The sequence below is a fragment of the Mobula birostris genome, chromosome 7 (assembly GCF_030028105.1).
Source record: "Mobula birostris isolate sMobBir1 chromosome 7, sMobBir1.hap1, whole genome shotgun sequence".
In the NCBI taxonomy this organism is placed as follows: Eukaryota; Metazoa; Chordata; class Chondrichthyes; order Myliobatiformes; family Myliobatidae; genus Mobula; species Mobula birostris.
Window position 1 is genome coordinate 137,970,373 of NC_092376.1, and position 15,257 is coordinate 137,985,629.

A 15,257-nucleotide genomic window follows, 5' to 3' on the forward strand; every position below is an offset into this window, starting at 1 on the left:
TGTGGTGAATTAGTTGCCTCATTCGGCTTTGGAGGCCAGGTCACCACGTGAATTTAAGGTGGAGGTTCACTGGTTCTTGATCAGTCAGGGTGTGAAAGGTTACGGAAAGAATGAGGTTAAAAGGGTAATGGATCAGCCATGATAAAATGGTGGAGTAGCCTCAATGGGCTGAATGATCTAATTCTGCTCATATGGTGTTATAAAACATAAAAGCAAGGATGTAATGCTGATGCTTTATAGGGAATTGGTCAGACCACAGTTGGAATATGTACGGTAAGCAGTTTTGGGATAATTATCTAAGAAAGGATGCGCTAGCATTGGAGGGGGTCCAGAGAAGATCAATGAGAATGATCCCAGGAATGAAAGGGTTATTATATTAAGAGTGTTTAATGGCTCTGGCCCTGTGCTCGCTGAAGTTTTTAAGAATGAAGGGGTGGGGTCTCATTTAAATATTGAAAGGCCTAGATATGGTGGACATGGATTGGATGTTTCCAACAGTGGAATAGTCTAGGACCAGAGGGCACATCCTCAGAATAGAAGTACATCCCTTTAGAACAGTGATGAGGAGTCAATTTTTATCCAGAGGATAAATTCATTGCCACAGACGGTTGTGGAGGGCAAGTCATTAGGTATATTTAAAGTGGAGGTTAATGGTTCTTGATTAGTAAGGGCATCAAAAGTTATATGGAGGAGGCAAAAGAATGGGGTTGAGAGGGAAAATAAATCAGACACGATCGAATGGTGGAACAAACTCGGTAGGCCAAAAGCCCAATTCTGCCCCTATATCTTGTAGTCTTATAGTCCAATGGTCTAAAATATACCCAGCTTGTTTCTGGGGCACCACTGAGTGATGGTGGGACAGCATGTTTTCTCCCCACTGGGCTCTGGTGGGAGTAGGTCACAATGTGCAGGATGATCATGGGCTCATCTCAGTCTGATAACAGAGTGTCGGTACATTTGAGGATGAACAGAATGCACGTGAGGATGTTTAAAATGTTGCACCATATCACTGATTATGTATACACTGCGCTGATTTTTGTTCTTTTTTTAGGAAGGTGTTCGGTTCTAGTAGGACCACTGTAACTAGCTATCCAGTGGAGTAACATAATGAATGACAATCTTTTTTTTCAAATTACATCCTAGAAATGCCTAAATAAGCTCTAATAACTTTTAAAATAAAATGTGAATTTTACAAAGAACATATTGTACAAAAAGGCAAAACATTCCATATCTATTATAGGACGGATATTTAGCACAAAGTGTAAATACCGTCTTAAAAATGCCACTGGACTTGTTCTACCTTAAACATTGATATGCTTTCTGCATCTACAAAATAAAACTAATATAATAAACCATCAATAAACTAAATTGTAAGCAATTTTTGAAGTAGCATCTTAGCACAGTTAACAGCAAGCACTCAAACACCCCAGGACTTGAACATTTATTACACAAGTGTGTTTCCGTGATAACAAATGAAAGTAGCATTGCAGAAGCACATCAGAATTCTAATTCAAGCCTGCCCATCATATCTTGAAATTCAGGTGAATGATACAAATCCCTAAGCAAAACAGAAGGATTTTCACCTGTTCTTAGGCAACACTATTTTCAAAGGTGAAAGGTGACTAGGTGACAGCCATGATGGATTGGCACAGCAGACTCAATGGACTGAATGACCTAATTCTATTCCTATGTGTCATGGTTTTGTGATCTAAAAACAGCATTATGAAGAAAAAAAACAACCACAGCAAACTGAAATTGATATCAAATGCATAATATTCTTTTCTGTCACATCTGCCTCTATCCTTTCTTCAAAACAGAAATTACTCAAAAGAAAATTTCCTTCATAATAAATGGTTGCCCGAAAGTGAAAACCAGTAACAGCTCACCAATTTTTAATTATAGGATTAATTCATTTACAGAATTACTCTGAAATTTATTCTAAATTTAGTGGCTATGTTTTGGGCAAAACCTTTTTGAAGTCAATCTTCAAAAAATTTAGCTGATTAATAATTCCAACCACCTGCCTCCCCCCACTTAAAACCTTCAGCTGTGTGATTGTCAAGAGAGGGAAAGGAAATGGGCAATCAGTGTAGAGTACCCCTGTGGCCATTCCCTGCTTTGGATACTGTTTGGAGGGGTGGTGATCTATCAGAGGAAAGCTGCAATTACCAGGTCTCTTGCACTGAATCTGGCTCTGTGATTCAGAAGGGAAGGCAGGGGGGAGTAGAGAAGTGAAAAGGTGATTGGAAATTCAGTAGTTACAGGAGCAGACAGGGCATGAAAGAGACACCTGGATGGTACATTGTCTCCCAAATAACAGGGTCAGGGACATCTCGGATCCGGTCCACAACATTCTAAATGGGGAGGGTGAACAGCCAGAAGTCATGCTACATTTAGGTACCAGCAGCATAGATAGGAAAAGGATATGTGGCTCTAAATTGAGAATATAGGGATCTAGGTAGAAAGTTGAAAATCAGGACATCAAGGGTAGTAATCCCTAGATTACTTCTTGTGTCATGCACTGGTGAGGCTAAGAATAGGATGATCTGGCAGTTGAAAGAATGGCTGAGGAATTGGTTAATGGGGCAGGGTTTTGGATTTGTGGATCATTGGGTTATCTTCTGGTGGAGGTATGAACTGTACAAAAAGGACAAATTACATCTGAATTTGAGGGGGACGATTATCATAGCAGTCAGGTCTACGAAAGCTGTTGGGAAGGGTTTAAACTTATTTGGCAAGAGGATGACAACTGGAGTGATAGAGCAGAGGGTGGGACAGTTGGTATGTGTGTATGCAAATAGATGCAGTGTGTAGTAGTGAAACCATGAGGAAGGATGGGGCAAAATTACAGTCAGTGGGATGGTTTAAAATATATCTTTGAACTAAATAGCAAGGGGGTGGGTTCAACAGTTTGGCAAAGTAAAAGGGAAGAGAGTGCAGCAAGGCACAAAAGTCTCTGGAATAAATAAAATGACAACATGTATATAAAGGGAAGATGGCACCAGTGAACAATGTGACCAAGTGTGACATCATTCAGACAGTTCACAAAACTATTTCTTTCATATCTTCCTTTTTCTTTTAAGTGTGGTCCCACTGCTGTTGGAGCCTGTGATAATTTTGGTGGAACACACATCAAAGTTGCTGGTGAACGCAGCAGGCCAAGCAGCATCTGTAGGAAGAGGTGCAGTCGACGTTTCAGGCCGAGACCCTTCGTCAGGACTAACTGAAGGAAGAGCTAGTAAGAGATTTGAAAGTGAGAGGGGGAGGGGGAGATCCAAAATGATAGGAGAAGACAAGAGGGGGAGGGATGGAGCCAAGAGCTGGACAGGTGATTGGCAAAAGGGATATGAGAGGATCATGGGACAGGAGGTCCGGAGAGAAAGACAAGGGGGGGGGGGGACCCAGAGGATGGGCAAGAGGTATATTCAGAGGGACAGGGGGAGAAAAAGGAGAGTGAGAGAAAGAATGTGTGCATAAAAATAAGTAACAGATGGGGTACGAGGGGGAGGTGGGGCCTAGCGGAAGTTAGAGAAGTCGATGTTCATGCCATCAGGTTGGAGGCTACCCAGACGGAATAAGGCCCTGCTTTCTCCCATTGTGGCCTTCTATATATTTGCGAGACCTGACGCAGACTGGGAGACCGCTTTGCTGAACACTTACACTCTGTCCGCCAGAGAAAGCAGGATCTCCCAGTGGCCACACATTTTAATTCCACATCCCATTCCCATTCTGACATGTCTATCCACGGCCTCCTCTACTGTAAAGATAAAGCCACACTCAGGTTGGAGGAACAACACCTTATATTCCGTCTGGGTAGCCTCCAACCTGATGGCATGAACATCGACTTCTCTAAATTCCGCTAAGGCCCCACCTCCCCCTCGTACCCCATCTGTTACTTATTTTTATGCACACATTCTTTCTCTCACTCTCCTTTTTCTCCCTCTGTCCTTCTGAATATACCTCTTGCCCATCCTCTGGGACCCCCCCCCCGTCTTTCTTCCCGGACCTCCTGTCCTATGATCCTCTCGTATCCCCTTTTTCCTATCACCTGTCCAGCTCTTGGCTCTATCCCTCCCCCTCCTGTCTTCTCCTATCATTTTGGATCTCTCCCTCCCCCTCCCACTTTCAAATCTCTTACTCACTCTTCCTTCAGCTAGTCCTGACGAAGGGTCTCGGCCTGAAACGTCGACTGCACCTCTTCCTACAGATGCTGCCTGGCCTGCTGCGTTCACCAGCAACTTTGATGTGTGTTGCTTGAATTTCCAGCATCTTCAGAATTCCTGTTGTTTATAATTTTGGTGGAGTGCTTTTGGGCTGACTGAGCGATCTGGCATTTTGCTGTCTCTGAGGGTGTTCGGTGAGGTTTCAAGCAAAGCGTGCAGCCTTGAGGCTGAGGCCACAAGGCCCTAATCGAATCTATTTCTCATCAATCTCACTGATTAAAGCTTTGAGGAAGTCTGAAATCATCAGGGCAAGAGTAGAAGGCAAGCAGGTATTCAACAGCCTCTCACTTGCTGTTGCCGGAGGAAGGTGTCTGCATGTGACAATCTCTCTCTCCCTCTCATTTGCTGCTCCTGGAGGAAGGCCCCTGAGTTGGAATAGTCTCTCTTTCTCCCTTGATGCTGTAGGAGGACAGTGCCAAAGTCTTGGGTCTTGTGCAAGGTTGAATCAATGTGGTTTGTGGAGTCTGTTGTTCACATTACGATGTGTTTCTGGTTTCTTGTTCTTTTTTTGTGTCTTTTTGGTTGGGGCAGTCTGAAGATAACAAATGACAGAGTGCTAGTTTGAAGTGAACTGTGCTGAACTAAATATGCCTGGACTCTTTTGATGACTTTGTGGGTTGGTGTTTTATATTCTGTGTCTGTGTTTTTGCTATTTGTGCAATTTCTTTTAGGTGTGTTTTGGGGGAGGAGGTTGGTGATGTTTTTCTTTGAATGGGTTCCACAGTTTTCTTTGTTTCATTGCTGTCTGTGAGAAGATTAATCTCAGGGTTATATACTGCATAGAGACTTTGATAATAAATGCACTTTGAATCTCTGGATCTTGAATCTTGAAAGGAATGAGAATTCAACTTTCAGTGGTGCTGCACAAGAGTCAGCTTTGGGACCTCTTCTTTTCACATTATATACCAATGACGTGGATGACAGAATTGATGGCTTTGTGGCCTAGTTTGTGGAAATAAAAAGATAAAGATAGTGTTGAGGAAGCACGGAGACCGCAGACAGATTAGGAGAATGAGCAAAGAACTGGCAGATGGAATACAGTGTAGGTAAGTATATGACCATCCACTTAGGTACAAAAAATAAGGGCCTAGAATATTTTCTAAATCAAAAGAAATTTCAGAAATCAGAGGTGCAAAGAGACTTGAGAGTCCTTGTACAGGACTCCTAAAGGTTAACTTGCCAGTTGAGTCAATGGTGCAGAAGGCAAATGCAATGTTGATTTTAAATTTCGAGAGGACTATAATATAAAAGCAATGATGTGATATAAATAATATTTAATGGCTTTTGGCCTGTACTTTTACTGGGTTTTAAGAAGATTGAGGGGATCTCATTGAAATCTATCAAATATTGAAAGCCCTAGATAGAGTGGATGTGAAAAGGATGTTTCCTATAGTAGGGGAGTCTCGGAGCAGAGGTCACAGTCTCAGAATAAAAGGATGCTCATTTAGAACAGAGATAAAGAGAAATTTCTTCAGTCAAAAGGTAGTGAATCTGTGGAATTCATTGCTACGGACAGCTGTGGAGGTTAAGTCACTAGGTATCTTTCAAGTAGTGTCTGATAGGTTCTTGATTAGTAAGGGCATCAAAAAATACAGGGAGAAAGCAGGAGAATGGGGTTGAGAGAGGTGATAAATCAGCCATGATGGAATAGCAGAGCAGACTCAATGGGCTGATTGGTCTATTCTGCTCTGTCTCTTGGTCTTATGGCCTCTCCTTTCTACATATAATGAGGCAACCAAACTGAACACAATTCTCCAAGTGTGGTCTAACCAGGGTTTTAGAGCTGCAGCATTATCCCGCGGCTCTTGAACTCAATCCCCCGACAAATGAAAGCCAACACGACATACACCTTCCTAACAACCCAATCAACTTGCTTCCGTGGCTATGTTTTTTAACTAATTATCTAAGGAAGAATGAATATCCAATTTTTTGTCCAGGTCACAAGTTGCCCAGATTCTATTGCACGTTTTCATGAAGTGAAATAACCTTCATCAGAAAGTCAAGGTGAGGCAATGCTTCCCTCTAGACAGCCCAAATATGTTGCAACAGAGAAATCTGTGTTAGCTATGCCCTTGTCCCATTCAAGAAAATTACACCTACCCACAAGTTACTGAGAGAATGCAAATTGTGCTACCTGGATGCCAAGTGAATCGAGCAGGAATTAGATTTAAAAATTAAAAACTGAACGTGAAGTAGTGACAAAAATGGGAATTAAATGGGAAGTGAATTGAATGTTCAATTAAGGGAAAAGGCAAAAACAAGAATTTTGCACTATTCAGCTCTTCTCAATACAAAGTTCTCAAACCCTTTTAAAAATTACCAAAAAATTGAAGTTAAAAGGTAGAAAAGCACTGTACCTGTGAAATCTAATATCCACACAAGGATGTTTAATAGATATTAACAATTTATAAAACCAATATGTTTGTAAAAAGAGTTGAATTTTCTCTGGAGCATTTGATACCCAAATTCAGCACATTCAAAATCAAGTAAAAGAACTCAAGTGCAATAAGACATTTTCACAAAGCTCATAATGTTGTAACTGATAACAAACATTAGGTTTTAGATTTTTTTTTGCATTGAACTATGGATTTGTTCATCTGAGGTTGCATAACATTGCAATAATTAGACTGGATTTAACTTTACTTCATGGGATTTGAGAGGTAGCTCTAGTAGCTTTAAAATTTTTATTTCACCTTTGTATCGTGAAATGGTTAATTTAGTCATTCCCAAAATGCTTTAGGGTGCTGGGTACCCAGAAAAAAGAACAACTGCCATTTAGCCCTTTTGCGATTTCAAATTGTGCAACTCACTTTTGACTGCGCTATCATAGAAGTTTACAAAAAGAGATGTCTTCATGCCTACTACATGGCCAAACCAGCCAAACTATCCTTTAAACTGATCATCTTTCTTGGCACTTGCTCCAAAGCACTCACACGGGTTTTTTTCAAAGGTTCTGCCTCAATCACCCTTTCAAGGAGAGTGTCTAAGACTCTTTGTATTATGTCTATAGACCCCTTCTACACCTTCTACCCAATTCATATGGGAGGGAAACAGCAAAGAGAAGTTAGGTGTATCCATTAGTGCCCAATGCAATAACAATTTCTGTTCATAGGCCCACTGCCAAAGCTAGTACTGATCTGTCACATTATGTCTGTTTACCATGTCACTCAGACAATAATGAATTTTTAAGCCAGAGTGCACTCATGTCTTGGTTGATGTTTGATGTTTAAAAATTCTTACACTGTTCTTCCATAAATAATAGCAGGCACGTAACACCATTTGTTAGATTTATTTAGACAGCAAGATCTAGTCCAATTTACAAATTGAAGTAATGGTAACTATTATCCTCAGTGGCGCAAGAGGGCATCAATTCAAATGCTATTCTACACAATCAGATCCTCCATATCCATTTATCTCTTCAATGTTCAGTTTTTTTTAAAAATCAAGGAACTGTAAATGATAAAATGTAACATTGCACCTATTTCTTATACTATAATTCTTGGAATAAGTACCGACAAGGAAGCATACTGGCAGGTTATGTATGAATCTACAATGAAGACTATTGAGCAGAATTGATCCATTCAGCCCATCGAGTCTACTCCACCATTTCATCATGGCTCGTTTATTATCCTTCTCAACCTCATTCTCCTGCCTTTTCTATGCAATCTTTGGCACCCTCACTAATCAAGAACCTATCAAGTTCCACTTTAAATATACGCAATGACTTGGACTTTATAACTGCCTGTGAAAATTAATTCCACAGAATCACCAACCTCTAACTACAAAAATTCCTCTGCACCTCTGTTCTAAATGGATGTCCCTCTACTCTGAGCCTGTGCCCTCTGGTCATGGACACAACATCACACACACACACACACACACACACACACACACTTAGGGAAACGTCCACTTCCACTCTATCTAGGCCTTTCAACATTCAATAGGTTTCAATGAGAACCACCACCCCCCCCCGCCCACTTAATTCTTCTAAACTAAACCCAGAGCCATAAAACACTCCTCGTACGTTGACTTTTTCATTTCCAGATTTATTCTCGTGGATCTTCTCTAGAGTCTCTCTAATGCCAGCACCTCCTTTTCTAGATAAGGGGCTAAAACTGCTCACAATACTCCATGCAGTCTGACCATTACCTTATAAAGCCTCAGCATCACACGTTTGCTTTTATATTCTAATCCTTTCAAAATGAATGGTAACATCGCATTTGTCTTCCTTGCCTTAACCTTTAGAAAATCTTGCTTGAAGACTCCCAGGCACACAAGAACACAAAACAGCAGAAAATAAAAGGAAAGACATTAAGAGATAGAGATTAAAAATACCTTTGTAATCCCAAGGACCCCAATGTTTGGGCTGGATGACGTAGAACCGTTTCCTGTACCAAATAATCCTGCAATGATACATGATACTCCTTCAGTGAAGATCCCTCTGGAAGACAAAAGGAGTCTTATAGGTTACAGTCAGCTCTACTCCTATGCAAGCAGGTAAAACATTTTGGCTATTACCAAAGGAGTTTAAATGACAGGCAGAATTTGAAATCTTGTCGATATCTTTTAGGTGTTCTATCGACTGATTCAACATTAAAATTTACGCATCCATTTCTAGAAGTTTTTGAGAATCCTTAAAATAACCTTGCTTTACTGGTATGAGTTTAGTAAATTACCTGAAATTCTTCGCAATTTTGCACAAATGATTAAAATCAGCACACGCGTGCTCACAGAACTTACTGAATAAGAAGAGTAGTTTGTTTACCTGTTTAAGGCATGGATCGGTGGAGGTGGTGCTCCAGCTAACCTAGCACAGGCATAATAGTCACCTATCGATTCAATAATACCTGCTAACGTTGCACTGAACATTCCCAGCACTCCAGCTGCTGTGATTGTGGGTAAACCCCATTGACCTGTTTAGATTTAAAAATAAATAATATTTAAAAGCATTTGTTGCTCTTACAAAATGAATGCATTTTAGCTTCCCCAAGTTCAATTTAAAGGAAGCAATCACAGGAAGGCATTCTGCCAGGATCCATACTGGTACAACTTCCTCACTGTCTCATGGCCCTGTAATCTATCTTCACTGGTTCCTCTGTCAGCACATTCCAGATTCTAACCATGTGCCAAGTAAACGTTTCTGTGAGTCACTTTTGTTTCCCTTACCAATTACCAACACAATCGGTTACTTTCCATCTACTTCATGGTTATAACCAATTCTACTGCAACTCCTCTAAAGTTCCCCTGTTTAGAAGGGAAGAACCCCATGTCCTCCATTAAATCTACACACCTGAAAGCTCAAAATAATTCTGGCAAATCTCTTGTGTATGACCATTAAAACTTTTGAATCTTAAAATAATAAAAGCAGCATTAATGTTTGATTACTTTTACCCTTCTATAGTTATACAGAACTGGCTTATTGCTAAATAAGCAGAACATTTTCACATGCAGATCACATGCAGATTTAATGTAAAATAGATCATTAATTTTATAATGAACTAGTTTTGTTCTTTCAACAAACAGCAATTTGTCTGAGTGTTAGTGTTCATTTACAGGATTTCTCTTTGAGCAGTAACTGCACGTTTCTTTCCCCCACTCAATAAGAAATTAGATTTTATATACATATTCTTATATTTCTAATTACTTACAAGGATATGGCATACGGAACCAGGGTGCTGTTGACATTATTTCACCTCTAGCATCTGTTCGTGCTTTGAATCCATACTGTTCAGGATTTTTTGGAAATACATCAGTGAGAGTTAATAGATAACAAATTAGCCATACAACCATGATGGCCATTATAATCTAGAAAAAGGGAACAATTATGACAGATGTAAGGCTCATGCAGGATTTATAATACAAAAGCCATTTTAAAACTTACTCTGGGGTGCAGAGAAGAATTACATCACCCAGCAAACTTTGATGAGAGTCATCTTTTTCCTGTATACTTTAAGCCAATTAAACTATTCAAAACTGACAAGTTTTATGCTCAGTTTGACTTGAATGGATATACAACATATTTTGATTGCTTCAATTTCTTGTGCTTTTGCAATCTTTGACTGTAAATGTCAACAGCTTTGACAGCTCTGAACATTACAATGAAAAATGTAAGCATATAAATTTCTAATTACTTAAAAACAGAAGCTTGGCCTGAATTTCAGTTAGATTAAAATTATCATTTTGAATGATAAAAATGATCCTTTCTGTGAGGGATATTGGAGCTCGAAATAAGGAATGCATTGGCACAAGGAACATCATTACAGTCAGCTGGCATGAAGTATTTTACTAAAATCAGCTGCAGCTGGTGAACAAATGCTAGTGCTGGCCAGGTTCTGCCCAATTAATCTGCACTGGAAAATATGTTTGAATAGGAAAAATAAGCATGTAATTTCACAACTAGACTGACATTTTGCTGAAATAACAGGGACTCAGTCCAAACCAGTACATAGAAGTTTGAATTCACTATTCTAAGTGGGATATACAGAGGGAGTTTAAAAAAAGCTGGATGCAAGGTACGAAAGCAAAAGGTCGTAAACAAAATAGCTCCAAGCTGCCGGCAACGGTGGTGGAGGTGGATACAACAGGGTCTTTTAAGAGACTCCTGGACAGGTACATGGAGCTCAGAAAAATAGAGGGCTATGGGTAACCCTAGGTAACTTCTAAGGTAAGTACATGTTTGGCACAGCTTTGTGGGTCGAAGGGCCTATATTGTCCTGTAGGTTTTCTATGTTTCTATGTTTTCCAACTAGCAATACACTATTAGCCAATACATTGAGTTGGGGTCCCCTTCTGAAATATCTTCTTGGGTAAAAAGACTAATGAGTTAAAAGAAATAAAGACCAAAGCCTTGATGGGCCGTTAGAACATGAATAGTCTAAACAGACCTCAGATTCTGTTTATTTGCTGCAAATGCTGGTTATCATTTTACTGTATCTCTAGACTCACAAGCAACTACTTCAGTATCAGAATCAGGTTTAATATCATTGGCATATGATATGAAATTTGCTACTTTGTGGCAGCAGTGCATTGCAGTACATACAGTAATAAAAAATCTAGAAATTACAGTAAGTATAGATAAAAAATTACATTAAGTAGTGTAAAAAGAGCAAAAAGTGAATAATCATTCGTAAATTCATTGTCCATTCAGAAATCTGATGGCAGAGGGGAAGAAGCTGTTCCTAAAATTCTGAGCGTGTGTCTTCAGGTTCTTGTACCTCCTTGATGGTAGCAATGAGAAGAAGACATGTCCTGGGTGATGGGGGTCCTTAATGATGGATGCCACCTTTTTGAGGCATTATCTTTCAAAGATGTCCTCAATGCTGCGGAAGCTAATGCCCATAGTGGGGCTGGCTGTGTTTACAACTTTGTGCAGCTTTTTCTGATCCTGTGCCCTGGCCCCTGCATACCAGATGGTGAGGCAACCAGTTAGAATGCTCTCCATGGTACAGAAATTAGAAACATAGAAAACCTACAGCACAATACAGGCCCTTCAGCCCACAAAGCTGTGCTGAACATGTCCTTACCTTACAACTACCTAGGTTTACCCATAGCCCTCTATTTTTCTAAGCTCCATGTATCAATCTAGGAGTCTCTTAAAAGACCCTATTGTTTCCGCCTCCACCACTGCCGCCGGCAGCCCATTCCACGTACTCACCACTCTCGGCGTGAAAAAACTTACCCCCGCCATCTCCGCTGTAACTAATTTGCGAATCATTGATGGCATACCAAGTCTCCTGAAATTTCTAATGAAATATAGCATCTGTTTTGTAATATTTTTGTAATTACATCAAAATGTTCAGCCCAGGATAGATCTTCAGAGATGTTGACACCCAGGAAACTGAAACTGCTCACCTTTTCCACTGCTGGACCCTCGACGAAGACTGGTTTGTGTTCCCTCGACTTACGCTTCCTGAAATCCACAATCAATTCCACAAGGAATTGGTCTTACTAACATTGAGTGCAAGGCTGATCTATCTCACTCCTGTACATCTCCTCATCACCATCTGAAATTCTGCCAACGATAATTATGTCACCGACAAATTTATAGATGGCTTTTGAGCTGAGCCTAGCCACAAAGTCATAGGTGTACAAAGAGTAGAGCAGTGGACTAAGCACACATCCTTGAGCTGTGCCAGTGTTGACTGCCAGCGAGGAGGAGATGTTATTTCCAATGCACACCGACTGTGGTCGTCCGGTGAGGAAGTCAAGGATCCAGTTGCAGAGGGATGTACAGAGACAGAGGCCCAGGTTTTGGAGCTTGTTGATTTGAACTGAGGGTATGATTGTGTTGAACTCTGAGATGTAATCAATAAACAGCGGCCTGATATTGCTTTTGTCCAGGCGATCCAAGGCCATGTAGTGAGCCAGTGAAACTGTATCTAGTGTAGACCTATTGTGGCAAGAGGCAAATTGCAGAGGGTCCAGGTGATTACTTAGGCAGGAGCTGATTCTGGCCATAACCAATCAAATCACTTTATCACAGTAGATGTGAGTACAACTGGGTGATATGCATTGAGGTAACTCACACAGCTCTTCTTGGGCACTGGTATGATTGTCATCTTTTTGAAGCAGTTGGCAACCACTCACTGCAGCAGTGAGAGATTGAAGATGTCCTTGAACACTTTCAGCAGTTGATTGAGACAGTTTTTAGTACACCATCAGGGCCTGACACTGTGCGAGGGTTCACCCTCTTGAAAGTTATTCTGACATCGGCCTCCAAGGCAGAGATCTCAGGTTCACCAGATGCTGTAGTTGTAGTTTTATTCTCTCTTTCAAAGCATGCATAAAAAGTGTTGTGCTCATCTGGGAGTGAAGCATCACAGCCATTCATAATGTTAAGTTTCTCTTTGTTGGAAGTAATGGCCTGCAGACCCTGCCAGAGCTGACGTGCATCCGATTCCACCTCTAACTTTAATTGGAATTGTCTTTTTGTTCTTAAAATGACTTTCCAGAGAATTTACTTGGTCTTCTTGTATCGTTCTGGATGATCGGTCTTGAATGCCACAGATCTAGCCCTCAGACTCCTGCTTCATCCATAGCTTTTAGTTTTGGTATGTGCATTATGTTCCCAAAGGCCCAAGGTCATCCACATGGATGAAGTCGGTGACAACTGTAGTATATTCATTCAGATTCATAGATGAATCCTTGAACATTGTCCAGTCCATTGACTTAAAGCAGTCCTGTAAGCACTCCTTCACCTTCCTTGAACATATCTTCTTCGTCCTCACCACTAATGCAGTGTTCTTTGTCTCTGCCTATACACCAGAATTAAAATAACAGCCAAGTAATCAGAATTTTCAAAATGTGGGTGTGGGATGGCACAGTAAGGCATTCTTTATGGTGGTATAGCAATGGTCAAGTGTATTGGCTTCTCTCGTTCCTCAGGTGATATGTGGGTATAATTGTTCAAAGACTTCTAGCTGGCCTGGTTGATATCTCTCACATGATAGGGAAGGCATCTACGTACACTGTTTCATGACTGCTGATCACAGTGCTCAGTTCCTCCAGTGCCTGCCTGACACTGGCCTGAGGTGGAATGTACACCACTACCAAGATGGTGGAAAACTCCATCAGCAGATAAAATGTACAACATTCGATCACTAGATGTTCCAGGTCAGGTGAGCAGGATTGAGAAAAAACTGCCACATCTGTGCATTACGAATAGTTAATCATAAAGCATACATCACCTCTAAAAGATTGAGGTCTCCTGTCTTTGCAGAGAATAGTGAAGAGATCAGGTTGTAGCACTACATCAAAAATGGTGGCTTAGAGCCATATTTCCATGATGCAAAGTACAGAGCTGTCCCTAATGTCCTTCTGGTACCGCAATCTTGCTCTGAAATCTTCAGTTTTATTTTTTAGAGACTACATTTTCCAGCAGGACAGTCAAAAGTGGAGGTCTAAGGCTAGTGTTTCAATCACACCTGCAGACAGGCTCTCCTTCTGTACTTCCATTTCCTTAAAGGGGAACTGCACTCGCAACCCGAGCCTGCAGTCCAGGATTCACCAATTTTGAGTCTCAGTAGATTTTTAAATGTCTTAAAACAATGTTGCTTACTGAAGTACCCATTTGTGACAGGATTTCAGCTGTAATAGTTCTAAATGGGAATATTCGATGATTCCCATTGGAGCTGCATGCAAAGAGCCACCACTTATCACCACCATCTTCACAAGATAGCTAAGAATTAAAAAAAAGGCTCGAGACACATGGCAGGTCCGCCAGCAGCTCCAGAACAAAGAGGTTGATAAGCTCATGAGAAATAGGAGACGTGAGAAGTGAAAGTTGCTTTAACTTGCAGAGAAGGGCCAGGAGATAACAAACCAGGAGACCAAGAGAGACCGATAGCCCAGTGGTCACGGTGCCAGCCGAAAGAGGGTGGCAAAGGCTTGGACATGGCTTCTTTCATGGGTCACCCATTATCCATGATGAAAAAGTGTAACGTACTTTCAATAGTTATGGATGCTCCTGAAATTCACAGTGGAGGCGCACAATTTAAATAATCATTAATATCTCATTGCTAACCTCCCTCCACCCCCTCTGTCTCTGCAACTTCCTTTTAGGTGCACCAAAATTTCCAGGATGCTTGGAGAGTATTTTCTCAACTTATTAAAATAATTGCTACTTCCAAAGAAAGATATTACAAATACTTACCAAACATTATAATTCTAAATATTACAGCAAAGATTCAGTAGAGATCAATATCATGGCACTTCAAACATTGGCTGGACTCACCCTCTTCAGTGAACTAAGCATTTTGTTTTTGAACAGGCTAACAGAGAACATTAGTGTGGGACTTCAGATACACATGGAATTTGAGCAGTTCAAAGATATATTGGGGGGGGGGGTGGAATCTCATATTAAAAATGGCCCAGCTACAACAATGGATTGAAAAATATTCCCTGGACACGTGGCAGTCAGAAGCACAAATGCATTGAGAATGCATTTTGTTAGCATGCCGATGCATCATGCCCACATTCCTATTCTCATTCAGGTGCAGCTTGTCATGGATACATATCTGAATACAAAAAATAAAT

The 15,257-nt window shown here is 40.7% G+C and overlaps 1 protein-coding gene across 3 annotated transcripts in view; it reads right to left on the reverse strand.

The window, feature by feature from the left end:
* Positions 1–15,257, reverse strand: part of slc23a1 (solute carrier family 23 member 1) — a 170,606-nt gene that overhangs the window by 26,269 nt on the left and 129,080 nt on the right. For all 3 annotated transcript variants that reach the window (XM_072264450.1, XM_072264451.1, XM_072264449.1), the window contains exons 9-11: positions 9,872–10,028; positions 8,989–9,136; positions 8,559–8,664 (exon numbers count right to left, since the gene is read on the reverse strand). In XM_072264450.1, coding sequence (XP_072120551.1) covers positions 8,559–8,664; positions 8,989–9,136; positions 9,872–10,028 — 411 coding nt within the window. The remainder of the gene's footprint in view (positions 1–8,558; positions 8,665–8,988; positions 9,137–9,871; positions 10,029–15,257) is intronic.